The sequence below is a fragment of the Drosophila sulfurigaster genome, chromosome 3 (genome assembly GCF_023558435.1).
Source record: "Drosophila sulfurigaster albostrigata strain 15112-1811.04 chromosome 3, ASM2355843v2, whole genome shotgun sequence".
Taxonomy (NCBI): Eukaryota; Metazoa; Arthropoda; class Insecta; order Diptera; family Drosophilidae; genus Drosophila; species Drosophila sulfurigaster.
Genome location: NC_084883.1, coordinates 51,515,999 through 51,534,110, shown reverse-complemented (window position 1 = coordinate 51,534,110; position 18,112 = coordinate 51,515,999). Strand labels below are relative to the sequence as shown.

Below are 18,112 nucleotides of genomic sequence, written 5' to 3'. Positions count from 1 at the left end.
CAAGGCTTAGACACACACACATTGAAAGCTTGCCAAACTCGACTCAGTTCGAATTCCAGTTCCGCTTTCAGTTCCAGTTCCAGTTCAAGTCTTAGCCATTTACAACCATTTACATGTGAGACTTGCAAGCTTCTTAGCCTTAAAAAGCCTATGCCCCCGATTGTCGACGATGGCTAAAGTGTTTCACGTTTCACGCACCATTAAACACCGATTCGCCGAGTCATTTTGGTAGACTGGGCAGAGCAGCCAGCAGTAGTATGTAGTAATAGAGGAAGAGGCAGAGGGACGGGCAAAAGGGGGAAAGGGGACTTATCGCTTCGGCTTCGCCCGTATTGTGCCGCCTGATTGATTTCTGTATGCGTAGGGGATTTCTTGTTTTTTTTGTGTCGGGGGCGTTGCCCGGAGGCTTACTTTGGGCTTGAGGCCTTGCGAGTGGATCAGGTGCCGATAACAGCTAAAGAATTTTTTAATAAAGTACAAAAGGAATGTGCACATATTTCATAATTATCAAGAGCGAGCAAAAGAGATAACAATGAGGGCATGATGTGGCGTAGTTCCATTCAGAAATTCATACAATACGACCATATTACGTATACGTATTCAATTTTAAAATGCATACAATTTAAGAGAGATTCTTTTAATTGCTGTTAATAAAATATAGGCATTCGTATTGTTAAATAACTTACAAAATATTCCTTTGATAGCTATTTAAAATATAATGTGCTATTGGCAGTGAAGTATTCAATATTACTCATACGTATTCAATTTTCAAATAACTTAAGTTCAACTTTAATAAGAATGGTTTGATTTCTATTAAAAAATGATGTGAAAGTCTGATTGAAGCACTAAATATTGCTCAGACGTATTAAATTTTCAAAAAAGATTCTTTAATTTGATAGTCAAAATATATAATGGAATACTAATTGAAATAATAAATATTCCTTACACGTAATAAATATTTAGATAACATGAGTACAACTCACAAAAACCTGTTGTTTATATCTATTTCAAAAAATTATGCGAAATTCGAATTAAGATACTAAATATTACTCATACGTATTCAATAATATGTATAACTTAAATTGAGAAAATGTCAAATTTTAATTGAAATATTAAATATTACTCAATTGAATAACTAAAATAAAGCTGACTTCAAATAAAAATAAGTACACAACATAATGCATTTTAAAATAAATTGATAACAACTTAAAAGAGATTTGTTTAAATAGCATTATTGAAAAATTATTGTATAAAACTTAATTTAATATAACATTTTAAATTGAATACAACTTAATTGAAATCTTAAATATATTGTTTGAATATAACTTCAAAAAGTATCGAATATTTGCTAGTAAAAAATATAAAGTCAATTTCTAATTGAAATGTTAAGCTTTTAGGCGAAAAGGAAATGTATAAATCAAGCAAAGGAAATTGACATTGAGCAAGGATTAATGTACAAATTTTTTTATTGGAGGGAAAACGAAATATGTGCGCTGCGAATAGTCGTGTTTAGTGTATTTTATTTCGTTTTTGTGGGTCGTAAAAATTCTTATGATTTTTGTGAAGCATTTTGCTCCCCTTCACTTTCACTTTCGGTCTTTATCTATGTTTCGGGACGATTTCAATTTGAGTTATGAGCTGTTGTTGTTATGGGATGGTGATGGAGGCGAATTTTCGGTTTTGCGTCCACATTTCCGATAGACAACCTTGCCCCCAGTGGGCCATTCAGCGTTTCCTGCATTTATTCGGCGTAATTAACAAAATTCCCAGGTGTATTGAATGCCGCGCATTTGAAATTCAGACAGCGTAAATCTTTTATTGGCACGAAATGTTTAGGCGAAAGGTTCATTCATTCGCATTTGGCCAACATAGAGTTTGGTTGCATAATAAATTATCGATGTGCTGTTAGAATTTTAAGTGGGCGCGCGCTGATGTTTCAACGCTAATCAGTGGCCAATAGTACGATGAGTAGTCGAAGTCCTATGCCATTATCAGCTTTGACAGAGACATGAGTCGCAGTCGCTGTCTGAAGTAGACCATGAGCTGCCTGAATATGGCTGCCAGGATGTCTGCGCTTGTCAATACCCGCAGACAAATAAATTCAGCTTATCGCTCAGTCAACCCTTTTTGCATTTTCCGCTTTTCCTGACGTAGTCTTCTTTCTCTTCTTTTTTTTTATTTTTCCATCTTCTTTTCTTTTATGATTTCGCTTTTTACAGCTGTGCTTCTTCTACTTACAAAGTGCACTTGGCGAGACTTTTGTTCAACCCCTGCCACAGGTCTGCTGTTGATGTTGCTGCTCCTTTTGATGTTGTCCTACAGCTCCTACTGATGCTGCTGGTCACAGCTCCTTACAGTGAAAACCCTTACAAGCATAAAAAATATAAAAAAAAGAGGAAAGCGCAACGCAACGTAACGTAACGCAAGAGATAAAACTTTGGCGCACCTTGGCAGAAGGTCCTTTGGCTGGGTGGGTTCGTCGTGGGGCGGGGCGGGGGGTTGAGTTTCCTTTTGCGCTTTTATGGTGTCATCGCAGTTTATTGTTTTTATTGTTTGATAATTATCGCACGGCACATAAAAGTACCTTGGCTTTGGTCAGTGCAAATAAAATGGAATGAAATACACACAATGGAGACTCCACAAAGGACATCACTGGGCATTGTTAAACGTCTCTTCTCTTGCCCTCAACGAACACCTAAGCAAAGCGCTACTTAAAGCACCTCAACTCCTGTTTTGAGTTGAACCAAAGGCGTAGAAGAGCTGCTGCTGTAGTTGTTATGGTTTGTAAAAGGCTCAAGTCGAGGTCCTTGTGGCCACTTGAGTTCCTATGACAATGCAATGATCTAAACTGAAGCCAAAGGACACGTGTCTCAAGTGTGCCAGCGCCTGCTTTGGTTCACAATTCACAATTCTTTTAAATTAAGTTTGGAATCTGCAAATTATATTTAGAATTTTGTAGTAACATTAGTAAAGTTTTCTTTGCGCATTTTTGAGAATTACAAAAACTTATACGCATTTGGAAATTAGCAAAATGACATTTTGCTGTAATCAAAAGGAATTCTTAAGAGTTTGTGTCACGTAGCACGTAGCAAGATCCGCTGCCTCAAAGATTGCAAGTGACTGCAGCTAATTAGAAAATTGCGTCAAAGAAAAAATTTTATGGCACCTCATGCACGTGCCTCATACACACTCACATACAATTGCCAACTCATTAGCTGTGTGCCAGATATGAAATTATATTTTCGCCTTACTCTTAATCTGTAATGTGCAATTATCTAACCAAAATTATACATATCGTTGGCAACACAATGCGACCTGTGTTGGTAGCTGTCAAAATATCAAAATCGTTATTAATTCAAGACTAACTAAGATTGAAGCTGGGGTTGAGGTTGAGACTGAGACGGAGACAGTTGGCTAATCCATATGCTGTGGCACAATACATGTCTTTGATGCCAGGACATGGACAGTGGCAGTGTCTGTTGCTTGACAATGTCTTGAGACAAACAGCCGCAACTTGAGTGCATTTGGTTCAATTGAAATCTGTCTGGCAATCTGTCTATTTGTGTAACATGTCTTTCTCTTTGTCTTTTCGCCTGTCTGCCAACTAGCCAAATATCCAACTATCCAACAAGCTGCCAACCTGCCTGCCTGCCTGCCTGCCTGCCCATCTGATATGGTTAGTCATATCTGGGAGTTGACCCACGCCCCAAGTGAATTTTCGAACTAATTATGGCATTTATATAAGACAATTTCTAGCTCGAACATTTGGCATTTGGCATTTGGCATCGAAACATTGTCTGGCCGTTGTGGCCGAAATTCATTGTGGACATTCGCATCAATTACTTATGCGAAGTCCTGGGCATGTTCTTTGATTAATTCACTTGCATATTAATATTGTGATAAGTCGTATCTATTAATGAAAATAGTTTCTCAATTTACAAATTCATCATTAAAATATTCAACAACATTTTGGCCGCAAATTGATGATAGATTTCATTAGCATAATTAAACCAATTTTCCTTTTTATATAAATGCTACACTTGAATATCATATTTTATGGAAATATATTTTGTGGCGCCTTGGGCTTATTTAAATTTTCGTTTAATATCTGACAGATTTGTAATCCTACAGAAGTTGTGCTTGCAACTGGGGCATACAAAATTGTTTATTTTTATTAACGATAGCCATGGCGAGCAAGTTGCCTAAACATAATGCACAATCAACATAAAATGCCTGATATATACAGCACAGCAGCAGGAGGATGCGAAGGACTCGCAGGACACTGTTGCCGTTGCCGTTGCATGTCCAGTGGCAACTTTGTCGGCTGTTGGTGCTTTTACCTCGCCAAGTTGCAAAGAGTCGAAGTTTGGGGCGCTGGCTGCTTTTGCTTTTGCCATTGCCGCTGCGTTCACGGCTGTGCAAAAGTTTAAACAATTTCACGCCCTCAGTCGGTGGAGTTTAGTGGTCATAAAAGCGCAAGCTGAAAGACGTCGAGAGTACGACACATTAAACTTTAAACAAGCGTCTGCTGCACTTTAAGCACATTAACTTCACTAGTGCTTGTCCTGATTCCTAGACAACGACGAATACATTCTACCGTTGGATCCCTTTCGTCGTCATCGTCATCCTCGTGATCATCGTCATCCTCGTCGTCGTACAGTGCATAAAAGGCAATAAAATGCAATTATCTCAAACGGCATAAATGTCGCTTTTTGGCAACAGTTTGCTCAGTCCATAAATTCCAGCAGCAACTGCCAAAATAATAAAGGCGAAAAGCAAAAACGAAAAAAAAAATCTACAACTACAACTTTGGCTAACATTACTATAGAATATATAGAGAGATGAGAAGAGAACTTTTGCCGACTGCAGCTGCAGCTGCTGCAGCAACAACTCCGATCTAATTTGTCTGCCAATGAAAGCAATTTTATGTTGATTGTTGCAATTTTAAGCAAAAGCGAGAAAAAATATTGAATGTAACGAGCGTCGAACTCAACTACAAGATACTCTCTAAGGGCGCAACGCTTTTTACAGAGTACCGAGCGTAGCAGCGAGCACAAAACTTTGTTTGGCATTTCAACGCCGATGGGGAACACAGGCGAAACCCAGTTTCATCTTTTGCCCCTCCACGGTCTGCAGTTATTTTAATGTCTTGCCAAAGTTGTTGTGTGCCTCTAGGTCCACCAGTGTGGCATTACCTGCCTGGCCTGGGCTGTCAATGTTTTCAAATAAGCACGTTGCACGCTTTATTAGTTTTCATAGGCGCTCTGCTCGCTTCCCTTATGTGTGTGTGTGTGTGAGTGTGTGTGTATATATTTGCTGCCTTCGGCAAAAGGCACAAAACTTTTGCACACTCTACGTACCTACCCCATACTTATACTCTGTCAACCATGCGCAAGTCAAACGTGCAACATGCAACGCTAGTGGCATCAACTGAAACACTGAATATGCACAACATTTTAAGAGAGCTCTTTAAACATTTTCATATTCTAATTTGATGACAGTTTTTTCAAAACTAATTACGCTGAAGTGTTTATTTGTACATTTTTGTTGTATTCAATTTGATTATACACGCTATCCATGTGGTAGAATGGTAATTTAACTTGTAATTTGTGCCTGTCTGTCTGTCTGACCATCCGTATGAACATCTACATCTCAAAATCTATAAAATATAGATAGAGTTGCTTTAGAACATACAGTAAAAGCTATAGGATTTATGAATATATAGTTGCAAACAGAAAACAATTGTAGAAGTATTTAAGAAAAAATATTCTATAGCAACAAAACAAATGCTGCAGTCAGATTTTAGCTGCTTTGGTTGTCAATATAGTATATTTTGTACCCTATGGTATACTTTGAGCGTAGTATTATATCGATATGATATATCTTTACAATAACAATGGAAGTTATTTATGAAATAATATTATATGTCAACAAAACGACCCAAGCAGTTATGTCTTACCTGCTTTGGTATATATTCTAATCTATTCTGGTATAAATTGCACTCTTTGGTATATTTTGCATGTAGTACTATATCGAAATAATAAATATATGCACTGGTATTTTTTAGTATTCGTTGATATACTAGTTGGGTTTATTTTTGGAATAATAATAGCTTCTGTACTTGTTTTTCTATTTAAAGCGAGTTCTATGTGACTACCACAAACAATAAACCTGGTATATTTTGTATTCGATGGTATATTTCGAATGAAGTGCAATATCAACAAACTATATATATCAATCTGTACATTTTAGTATTTTTCGTTATATAAGTTTGATATGTTTTTATAATAATAATAGGTTTCTTACTTGCTTTTTCTATTTCAAGCAAGTTCAATTTAGCTACCACACAATCAAGCGTCTGGTTTAAGCACTGCTCGCATATATTGTAAGTATTTTTATGAGGCAGCTGCTAATTGGCAAGCAACATTGTTGTAAGAAAGCCACATAAGCACATAAGTACGACTACCAGCAATACATATATTCAATTAAAAGGCAGCGCAGTGCCAAGGCAAGTGTAACAAATGTTTAATTCTCACACACACACACAGAAGCTAGCCGCAAAACTAAACCGCTAAACGCTGTGCTGTGCGGTGCTGTGCCTAGCAGGCTCCACACTTCACTCAATGTAACTCAACGCAACTCAAATCAACTCGAATGTGACGTGATGATATTCGCATTGCAATGCAAAATGCGGCTGCCATTTGACAGACAGGCAGCTCAAAAGTATGCAACGTTTTTTATATAATATTTGCCTATGGGTGTGAATTGCATGTGCGGGAGAGAGAGAGGAGTGAGAGAGCTGGAGTGAGTGAGTGAAAAGAGTTGGCAGCAGCGGAAACGTCTGTGCCACATCCGTTTCCGCCTTAATGGTTATAACTTCTTTTTCCGGCACTGGCCAATCAACGTTTTGTGACCTGACCATGGAACCCAGTTTCAGTTCAGAGTTGCAGCTGCAGCTGCAGCTCCAGCTGTTACCACACAGTTTACTTCGTAGTTGCTGCATTTAGTCAGTAAACTTATCACTTCTGATGGCTTTGTTGCCGTTGCACCTATTATTGCCACTGCGGCTAAGCCTTGGCTTTTGACTTCACTGTGTCGTCTGCTGTCACAAACAATAACAAGCCAACCACAGTCACACACAAAAGGTTGGACAAAAGCAGCTGTTGTTGTCGGACACAAACCAGGCTGCAGGACATGCAGCAAAGTAGATTTTTGTTTAGACGAAACGTGCATGCACTTGCCAATGCCATTTTCAAGTGCCTAACTTAACAGCACTCCACATACATATATTTTATAAGCTGGTTGAAGTCACTGCAAAATATAAATGAAAATATTAAGTATAATTTCATGACTTCTGCTGGCACCTTTTGGGGGGATTATCTGTTTGGCTATTTATGGAACTGTAATGTGAGTAAACTGTTTGTCTAAGCAGATTTGCAGCTTGTATGTTCTGCTTGAATGAACTTGAAAATTTGCAATCTTTATGGCATTTTTATTGCACAATCTGATGAGAAACCAAATGAGCTTTGATAGACAAAGCAAGGCAATAAACACTATCAGCACGTAAAGGGATTTAAAACTTAATCACATTGTGCCAGGCATAGTTAAAAAAAATATACATTTATTTTGAATGCCAGCAAACAATCAGACGAAACAAAAGGCCGGCTGGCAACTGTTTGATCTACACATTTTTCGGTTGCCAAGCTCGTTAGTTTAAATGCGAGCACATACGAATATGCAGCGGGCCAATGCCAATTGATATTTGCTGTTGGCGGTGGCGGTGGCGATGGCGTAGGTGGTGGCCAAAAGCCACTGTCGGGCAAATTCACAACAATTGCGTTTCATGTGCACAGAACTTGATGCTCAAGTGCGGCATGCCACCATATTTGCACTTGAATTGCCCAACTCGTGGCTCCCAGCGGTGGGCGTGTGATGAAGGCTACTAACTGCAGCAGTTTGCATGCAAATTTTTACGTTTACCCTATTTGCATGCACTGCATAAAGAAATATATATACATACACCCAAAAAAAAAAACGAGAAAAAAGGCGAGGTCTGGGATTGCGACTGCACATGCTATGAAAATTGTACGCTGAAATTCGGACGCGTCGACGTGGCAATCAATTTGTCCGAGTGCGAATCCGAGTGCCGCAAGTAAATCGTCCCGCCCCCCCACACACACAAAACTGAGCAAACAGTCTGGGTAGAAAAAAAGGCCCTCGGTTCTCGCACAATGCAATTCAACTGCACCTTGAATTGACTTCACAGCTCTTAGCAGTCGCTGCTCATTCAACCGATAGCGAAGCAGCAAATTTAACCAAATGATACCCTGTAGTCGCAAACCACTTGTTGGCAAATCTATTTGTAATTTGCCATCGATAATTACAAACTCTAAGCAATTAAAGCATTTCAAATCTCAGCTCGAAAGTTGCGCTCTGAAACTGCTGTTGCCTTTTACCGTGAAGCAGCTTAGCATTGCCTCTTTGGCCGTTCTTATCTCGTCCTTTAAGCATAACGAAAATGAAATTGTCTGGCAATTGCCGGCAACGGCAATCGCATCAAAGTTGCATATTAACATTTCAAACGAGCGGCAGTTACCCGAAAAATTGCTGCATTGGCCGCCGTCAAGAATGGAGCGCCAAATTGAAAGGTGCAAAACGGCGATAGAAAAAGTGTAACACACACACACACAACTACACGAATGTCAGCACAAAAGAAAACCACTTAAATGCAGATTACAATAAAGGAAGCATTTTGCAGCTGACGGCAACGAGTTTTTGGCTTTGAGCTCAAGTTCTCTTCTGCCTTCCTCTCTCTCTTCGTTTTTTTATTATTATTGGCCCATTGTCTTTTGGCCTTTTTTGGCAACAGCGACCATATCAAGTCGTCAGTCGCAGTTTTAGCACCTTTAATGGATGCCACATGTTTGTCAAAAGCCATTACGAACAGCAGCAGCAACAACTGCAGTTAGAACTATTCCGTAAACACAATGCAAATCCACTGCTGATGAATCGCTCAAACAAAGAGAGAGAGAGAGAGAGAGAGAGCGAGATAGAGAGAGAAAAAAACCTGGCTTATTTGCCTAAGTTGTGAGTGAAATGTTTTTGGTGTGGAGCTCATGGCGTATGCGTTATTTTTGCACCACGACTGCAGCAAGAAATTAAATGTCAACCATGTTGCCTGCCTGCGAATGACAATTGTCTGTGATGTGCTCAAAAACACAATTTGTTGCACACTGTACACTATACTGCATACTTCACTACTATAGAGCTCATCCGCATTTAGATTGGGGACTGGCAGCAGCATTCCATGCTGCCAAAGCGAATGCCAAAAACAACTTTTAATTAAGACATTTGCAGGTCCAGAGAGCCGACATATTAATTTTCAACTGCCGCAAACAAAACAGCAAAATGAAGATGCCAGGATGGACAGCAAAATAGCAAAAGCAACAGCGTCGTCCATAACAGCAGCACAGCAAACAACAACAAACGAACATAAGAAAAACAACTTCAGCATGAGCAGTTGAAGCGATGCCATATAAAACAATGTGCAAACTGTATGAAGACCCAAATAAATGTCTCGGCCAAGATGAGACACTGACAACAACAGAGCACACTCCAAAAACTTATTTGAAGTTTTAAATAACACAAATTTCTTGAAACTAGTTCTCATGCTCTTGCTCCACATCATGTTATTGAGAGTAGAAAATAATTGCTGCATACTTTTCGGCTCTAGAGAAACGAAGCGTACGCAACAAAAAGCTGGCTGCTATGCTGCCCGCTCAGCTGTTTGTTATCAAATAATTCAGCTATTAGTGGCGGCAATAAATAAACGTCTAATTTATTTTAAATAAATTTAATAGACTCTCGGACAAAGCCTTTAGTGTGCCAGTTTATTTTGAGGCTTATCAAAAAGCCATCGTCACTGGGTTATCGCAAAATTAGATTTATTAAATGAAACTGAAGGTAAACAAACTGCAGAGATTTATGGAGATAAGCTGCCGCGCGACTACATTATCAGCCCCTGACGCTATCAGATGGCTACGTACGTTCCATGATGGAATTATTTTTGTGTGTTTGCATTGATAAGGATGGTGGGGATGTGTTTATTGAGTATGCAGTTTTTGCAAATTGAGCATTTGAAATCTGTTTTTTTACATGATTCGTTTACCGGTTTATTGAGTCTCGCACACACAATTATACAATCGAATACACGCATACACCCCCGGCACAGCTTTGAGCGGCCCAATGAGAGCAAGAGTGAACGTTTGTCGTCAGCATCATCATCATCATGCTGCGACAAGTCAATGACTTGGCACATATCGTTGTGGTCTTTAAACCAACCGCAGGTTTTACATAATTTCGATTTTTTTTTTATTTTTATTATTTTTTTTTGTTATTCACCACACGCTCGATTTATACTTCATATCAGATGCCAAATGTCACAAATTTGTGCTAATAGTTTAACCAAATAAGCCAGACAACAGCTGGCTAATGCTAATCACTTAATCAAATTCCGCATAGATATTAAATTTTAAGTAGAATCTTATTATTTTGTTCATGGCTAAGTCACACACAATTCGCAATTCGATGTCTCATGCTGAAAGTGAATTTAATTGAAAATAGAGAGATAAGCGAAATGGGAACACTCGTAAATGTTATTGTAAGCGAGAACTTTCAATCAGTAAATATTGACTTCAAGTCAGGCATAAATAAAAGAATTATGAATAATCATAATGCTGAAATTTCTTTGGCAAACACTTTTGATTGCCTAATTCGACTGCGTTGCTTGGTTGAAAATGGAAATTTATAGCACGACACACGCATTTCAATGTCAGATAAATGCAAAATACAAACAAAAATTAGAACTTCATTAACACTTATCCGCATATAGTCTGGCATTTATTTATGAATTTGATGTTCAATAACACTCGAGCTCCTTCGCTTCAAGATAACTATGTCTTCCTGTTGTATATAGTACTTTTCAACAAATGTGAAATGGAATTTCCCAAGGTAAATCTAAAATTTTCCAGCACTGATAAAAGACTTTTGCGACTCAGTGTGGCGAACTCCAGATGTATTGTTAGTTTTGCTGAACACACAAGCATGTTTGCTACTTATGTTTGGCACAGTAGATTTCCATTGCTCTTTGCTCAAAACTTGTCATAGCCTCCTCGAGGCGCTCCAGAGAAACCCGTTTTCGTGTATGCTCCCTAGAATCGGGTCTACAGATGCCGTCCACAGTTGTTGAGATACGCGATATTTGGATACACACATTTTGAAGCAGTGTAATATTTCCAGCAAATGCTTATCCAATCTTGTAGATTTATTCCAAACGATATTTGTTTTGCACATGTCATAAAATGTTCACCCTAATGCAGGCGATTTGTCTCAAAACTCACTACATTATAGTGCAAACTCTACAGGAAAGAAATAAGGTTTGTCGAGGGTAGTCGCACTTAAAATACCCTATGTAATTATGAAAATTATTCAACATTAAGAAATAAACTAAAGAAAGAAATTATAAATATAAATAAAGAAAAAAATATATTTTTAAAACTTAAATAGATTGTCTTTTTTATACATCTTTCATTTAGCATTTAGTTACTCTACTTTATTATTTGATTTTCATTGAATTATTTTTTTTTATGTTTAGAAATTCATTTCTAAAATAATGTTTAGATTTGTGTAGAAGTTTTCTTTGCTTTATTTACAATAAAGAAATTTTAAAATATTTTCAATAAATACACATTGATAAACACAAAAAATAATAAATTTGAATAATTTTTAAAATAATCTTTGTGTACACGTTTTCGTTGCTAAGTTTACAATAAAGAAATTATTTTAAATTTATAATAAATTTAAATAGAAAAGTACAAAAAATAATATATTTTAATAAAATAAAGATGAATTTTTAAAATAGTTCGAGTAATATTATTTTCATTATGTAATTCTTAAAGGTTAAGGCATATGCAATACTTTCCATAATTCTCTACAATCTCTTCGCTTAGCATACCCCATTGACACCATTTATGTTTATAGGGTATTCAAAGCAAAAGAAATCCAACAAAAACGCAGCAGCATAAGCGGGACAGCACAACAAAACACAACACAGCATACATATAGAGTGGAAAGAAAGCCACCCTGTCGATAAAGCGACGAGGGCGCTGATCGGACAGCAGCGAGCGAAACGAGAAGCGATAATCGCAGAGAGCGAGACGAAGAGAGAGAGAGCAATAGAGAGAGAAAAGAGTTTGAGAGAATTGGCTATTAATACACTCAGCAAAATAGCAAAGATTAGCCCACAAAATTTCGCTCTCCCAATAGAATTGGATAATGCTTCTGGACCTCCGCTTTCTCTCAGTGTGAACTGCGAAATTGAGAGTGCGTATGTTGCATGCTGTGTATAAATACGTGCGTCTAGCAGAAGGCGCCTCAGTCTTAGAGTCGGAAGGCAAAGTGATCACCATCAAGAGCAGAAGTTCTTTGGATTTATTAAATTTTTGACAAGTTTAACAGGAAGCCAAAAATAGCGACAATACGCAAGAAGAAAAAACAATCACACAAGGCAAAACATTGTGCAGAAAATAGAAAATATTGAAAAGTTTTTGTTGTGAAACGCGTCGCGTCTGTTAATTGTTGGCTGCGTATTTATTTTTTCTCCGATTTACGCAAATTGTCAAACGAAAGCAATTTTCATGTCTTGCCAAAAATTTCCCAGCGTCCAGGCCAACGGAGTAAACAGTTGTCGTTGCGTTCGACTCGTGGCAATGTCAACACTCTAACACAACTCAAACAATAAATCTAGCAAATCTATTAAAAAATAATATTATAACAAGAGAAAAAGAACGAAATCTATTTTAAAGTATATCGAATCGATTGTCGTGGAAAAAAAAACTAACTTAGAAGGGAAAAACGAGAAAGAAGTATATAAAAACGATAAACACTTTGAACATTTGTTATCATTGTACCTTCAATTGCATGGGTAAAGTTATGAGAGTGAATTCACTGCCACCGCCCACCCGAAAGTGCCACGCCCACGCTCGTTCCAAGGAACAACAACAGAAACAATTGAAGTTTAAGAAAATCGAAATCTATTTTATGTTTAACAATTTGTGCAAGAGAAAAACTTTAACGGATTACAATTTATTGACACTAAAACATAAATCGGAAAGTGAGTAAAATACAACAAAAATAATCAGTGCACAATTAACAAATAAATCCAAAGAATCAATAAAATAAATTAATAAATATATCGCATAAAAAGAACTGAGAAAAAGAGCGTGGGTGAAATTGTGAGAAATTGCATAGATTGAAGGTGAGTTAAACATATTAAACTAAATTATCTTCAAGACAATAATTATGATGTAAGTTCGCATCCTGTCGAAGTTAACAATTGAGTAATTAAGTCTCATGCTCATAAAATTTATCACGTTCATGCATATTTAAAAAGTTCTCAAATGAGCATCTTAATTAAAGCACAAAAGCGAATCACGAAATCAAGTGGATTATTAAATTAAATACGTGTGAAACAGTATGCAAATTTCGATTTCAATTAAAATGGAGAAAATCCAGAAATTTATGACGCTTATTATAGCATAAAAATTGTATCTCAAAATTCGATGATATAACAATCGAATCGATAAACTATCTGGAAGCCCACACACAATTTATGACGATTATTACAGCATAAAAATTCTATCTCAAAGTTTGATAATACTATATAACAATCGAATCGATGAACTATCTGGAAGCACACACACAATTTATGACGTTTATTACAGCATAAAAATTCTATCTCAAAATTCGATAATATAACAATCGAATCAATAAACTGTCTGGAAACACACACATACATACACTTCCCCCTTAGCTGTTGCTAATTAGTGTTTCTCGTGTCGAATCACTTCATTAGCATATTAACCAATTTGTTCGTTTTTTTGCATAAACAAATTATTGACCTAGTCAGCAAAACAGTTAAATTCACGTTTATGCATATGCAAGCATATGGAAGGGCAAGGGCAAGGGCTCCATTCCGCACATATTTCGACACAATTCTTTGATCTACAATTGCGAGTACACTCACTCTTGCACTCACACTCACTCTCGCACACTCATATTCTAGTTCAGATGTCGCGAGAAAGCCACCCGCATCAGTTGAATTAGTGTAAAGTGTCAGGCAACAATGGGAATGAGAGGTCGTTGAGAGCATATAAATTAGTTGTTTTCTTCGTTATACATTTTTTTGTATTACTAATGTATAAAATAAATTTTATTGCTATTGTTGTTGTTGTTGTTGCTCTAGCTCTGTCCAAGATTTGAACTCGATGTGAGACACAGACACAGTTTTCAGTTGTGGCCCGAACACGCAACGGTCAACTTATATCGTTTAGCAGATCAGCAAAAAAAAGAAAAAAAACAAAATTGAAACTCGCCGCGGCAGCTTTTAATCAATTTGTTAATCAATTGCGATCGAAAGATGTTTCGTTTTATTAAGTTGAAACAGTCGAGTACGTAGTTGGAATGAAATCATAATAAAATAAGTGAAAAAAAGAAAAAGAGATTATAAAGTGACATATTGTTGAAAAGTGAGTCATTGTCGTTTCAATGATTTACCTTATGTTTGCCAAAGAAACACATCTTTAACTATTGGATACTTCCATATCGGTGTTGAAAAGAAATCAAACAGAAATATCTAGCCAACTTGTGTAAGAATAAATATTTGATGCAAAATAGGTTTGCTCAGTATTAAGCAACAAAAGTATTTTCAATGCAATAGCAATAATATTTTGTTTTTCCTTTTTTTTGTTCTATATATTTTGTCTGAGCATTTATTACAATCAATTGTCGCAGCAATTGTTTGTTTCGGTTTCATTTCGAGTTCGGGTTCAGATTCAAATTTCTTACAATGAAACAAAGGAGCTGTCGATAAGCACACGGTCTCGGTTTCAGTTTCAGTTTCAATTTGCATTTGCATTTCGCATTTGAATCAATGATTCCAATGTTTGTGTAGATAATTTGTACGCTGCTCTGGGGCAAAAAGTGAGTGAAGACGCTCGTTGTAATTGAATCGAATGGAAGCAGAGCGCGAAGATGGCACATTTCAATTAATCGCCGATCAAAAGTAGTTGCTTCACATACTGAATAGATTGAGTTCAATGTCTTTGCCTCAATCGTTTTATTTATCTTTTGCCAACGCAGCGTATCGCAGTTTTTATTTGCTTTCTTTAACTAGATTAATATTTATCTTTTTTTGTACCCTATGGATAATAGGGTAGAAAGGTATAAGTCTGTGCTTCTACGAAGTGTTTGTAATAGGCAGAAAGAAGCATCTTCGACACTATAAAGTAACATATGTATATATATTATATATTCTTGATCAGGGTCAATAGCTAAAGCCTGTCTGTCCGTCCGTCCGTATTAAGAAATACATTTGAATGGGGAAAATTGAGACTTTGATTGACAATCTGGTATATTTTGAAAAAAAAAATAGTATATTTCGAACATATCTTTGGTATGTTTCAGTATTTTGGCGGTATATTAATTTGGTCAACAGCAGAGACGATGAACATGGCTTCATCTGTCCGTCAGTCCGTATTAAGAAATACTATTGAATGATGAAAATGGGCACTTAGGTTGACAATCTGGTATATTTTGCACTATATGGTATATTCTGAACATATCAGAATACCATAAACATTGCCTTTTGGTATGCTTCGGTATTTTGGCGGTACATTAATTTGGTTTATATGCTGTGATTTAAAATACAGAGCCGGTATCTCACAGTCTTTCTTACTTCTTCTTATCTTTTCAGCTGATTTAATAATTTGTGGGCAACATGGTGGGCGTAACCGCCGATTCATCACAGGCAGCTCAGCTGTCATCGGCCAAGAATCCCATGATCAAATACATGCTGAAGCAGCGTGAGAATCATGCCCGGGATCAGGATGCGGACTATTCGCATGTGTTTCGTCGCAAGACACGTTTCGAGCTGTTTCGCCTCTCGGCCATCGCGATGGCCATCGAGTTTGCCTATGCGGCCGAGACGAGTTTTGTGTCGCCAATTCTGCTGCAGATTGGCATCGACCACAAGCACATGACCATGGCCTGGGGACTGTCGCCACTGATTGGTTTCTTTGTATCGCCGCTGCTGGGCAGCATCAGTGATCGCTGTAAACTGCGCTGGGGCCGACGACGTCCAATCATCTCGCTGCTCTCACTGGGCATCCTGTGTGGCCTCGTCCTTGTGCCCTACGGCAAGGATTTGGGCGTTTGGCTTGGTGATGTGGGTTACAACTATACGTCGACTGCTGCTGGCCAAGAACATGGCTTAGACACGACACCGAGTGTTGTTCCAGAGGAGGAGGAGGGAGCATGGCCAGTGAATTTCAAATTTGCTGCGATTTTAACCATACTGGGCATGGTGCTATTGGACTTTGATGCGGACACCTGCCAGACACCGGCTCGCACCTATTTGCTGGACATGTGTGTGCCCGAGGAGCAACCGAAGGCGCTCACCATGTTTACACTATTCGCTGGCTTTGGTGGCACTATTGGTTATGCCATTGGCGGCATCGATTGGGAGACAACGCATATTGGCGCCTTTCTCGGTGGCAATATACCAACGGTGTTTAGTCTGGTGACAATTATATTTGTGGTCTGTTACTTGATAACGGTGACGACTTTCCGTGAGATTCCACTGCAGCTCATCGAAAACGATGAGTTGTTGCGTCCACTCTCCGAGGCGGCCATCAAGAAGGAGCTGAAGAAGAACAACAATGCAATTTATTACATACAGGAAATGCAAATGGCCGACGATCTGAAGGCAGCCAACAATGCCATGCAGAGCTATCAGAATAGCTACTTGCCTTCGATTACAGCCAAGTCGAAGTTACAGGATGTGGAAACGCAGTCGGAAGCTGAGCCGCCAGTTTCATTGAGCGCTTACCTCAAGAGCATCTTCATCATGCCGTATTCGATGCGTATGTTGGCGCTGACCAATCTCTTTTGCTGGATGGGACATGTCACCTATTGCCTGTACTTCACCGACTTTGTGGGCGAGGCAGTGTTCCATGGCAATCCCACGGCGCCACCGAACTCGCCGGCATTGTTGCTGTATGAGGAGGGCGTGCGCTTTGGTTGCTGGGGCATGTCCATCTATGCCTTCTCCTGCTCCATTTACTCACTGTCTGTGACCAAGCTGATGAAGTGGTTTGGGTAAGCTTAAAGTTATACAATTATTAGATATAGAAATGTAATTCTTTTATTAATAATTCGGTTTAATTTTAGCACCAAGGCAGTTTATATAAGCGGCATGATTTACTATGGCGTTGGCATGCTCATACTCGGTCTGTGGCCCACCAAGTGGGGTGTATTAGTGTTCAGCACTTCGGCTGGCATACTCTATGGCACACTTTTTACCATGCCCTTTATTCTGGTGGCCAATTATCACGCTAAGAATTGTGTAAGTATTTTAAATACTTTTCTTATTTGTTTGATTTTTCAATCATTTATTTTCTCTTTCTACTTTTCAGTTCAGCGTACGTAATGGCGAGACGGTGCCTTTGAAGCAGGCTCGTGGCCTGGGCACCGATGTTGCCATCATCAGCAGCATGGTCTTTATTGCCCAACTGATTGTCTCGGTCAGCGTTGGTCCTTTGGTTGCCTGGATGGAGACAACATGCGCCATACTTTATGCGTCGACATTTTTGTCCTTCACCGCGGCCATTGCTGCCATGTTTGTGCTGTATGTCTAATAGTATTGAATTTATAACAGTTTACATCGTAATTATGAATTTCGTTTAATTGCCAAAACAAAGCAGCGCTGCGTCGTTGATAAAATAATTGCCTACTTTTAGGCAGCTCTATATTAACGTTTATGTATTCAAATAAAATTATGTAGCATACTTTCAGGTGCGCTTTTTATTCGTAGACTGTCCGACGTCAAGTTGAGTGGCAAGAAAACTGTGCTGCTCAGCAAGAAGAAGAAAGAAAGCGGATATTAATTTTTACGCACGTGCGTTGCATTTGAATGCAACTTTTAATTTCCTCAACACTTGCACTTCTGCACCCTGCAATTATAAATTTAGCTAAGAGGTAGAATGGAAGCTATAAG

At 38.2% G+C, this 18,112-nt stretch overlaps 1 protein-coding gene across 1 annotated transcript; it reads left to right on the top strand.

Moving 5' to 3' along the window:
• Positions 1–12,433: 12,433 nt before the first annotated feature.
• LOC133842404 (proton-associated sugar transporter A) lies at positions 12,434–17,907 on the top strand. Its single transcript, XM_062275474.1, has 4 exons — positions 12,434–13,315; positions 15,812–17,214; positions 17,287–17,461; positions 17,532–17,907. The coding sequence occupies exons 2-4, from the start codon at positions 15,836–15,838 to the stop codon at positions 17,751–17,753; spliced, it is 1,776 nt and encodes a 591-aa protein (XP_062131458.1). The 5' UTR covers positions 12,434–13,315; positions 15,812–15,835; the 3' UTR covers positions 17,754–17,907.
• Positions 17,908–18,112: the final 205 nt, after the last annotated feature.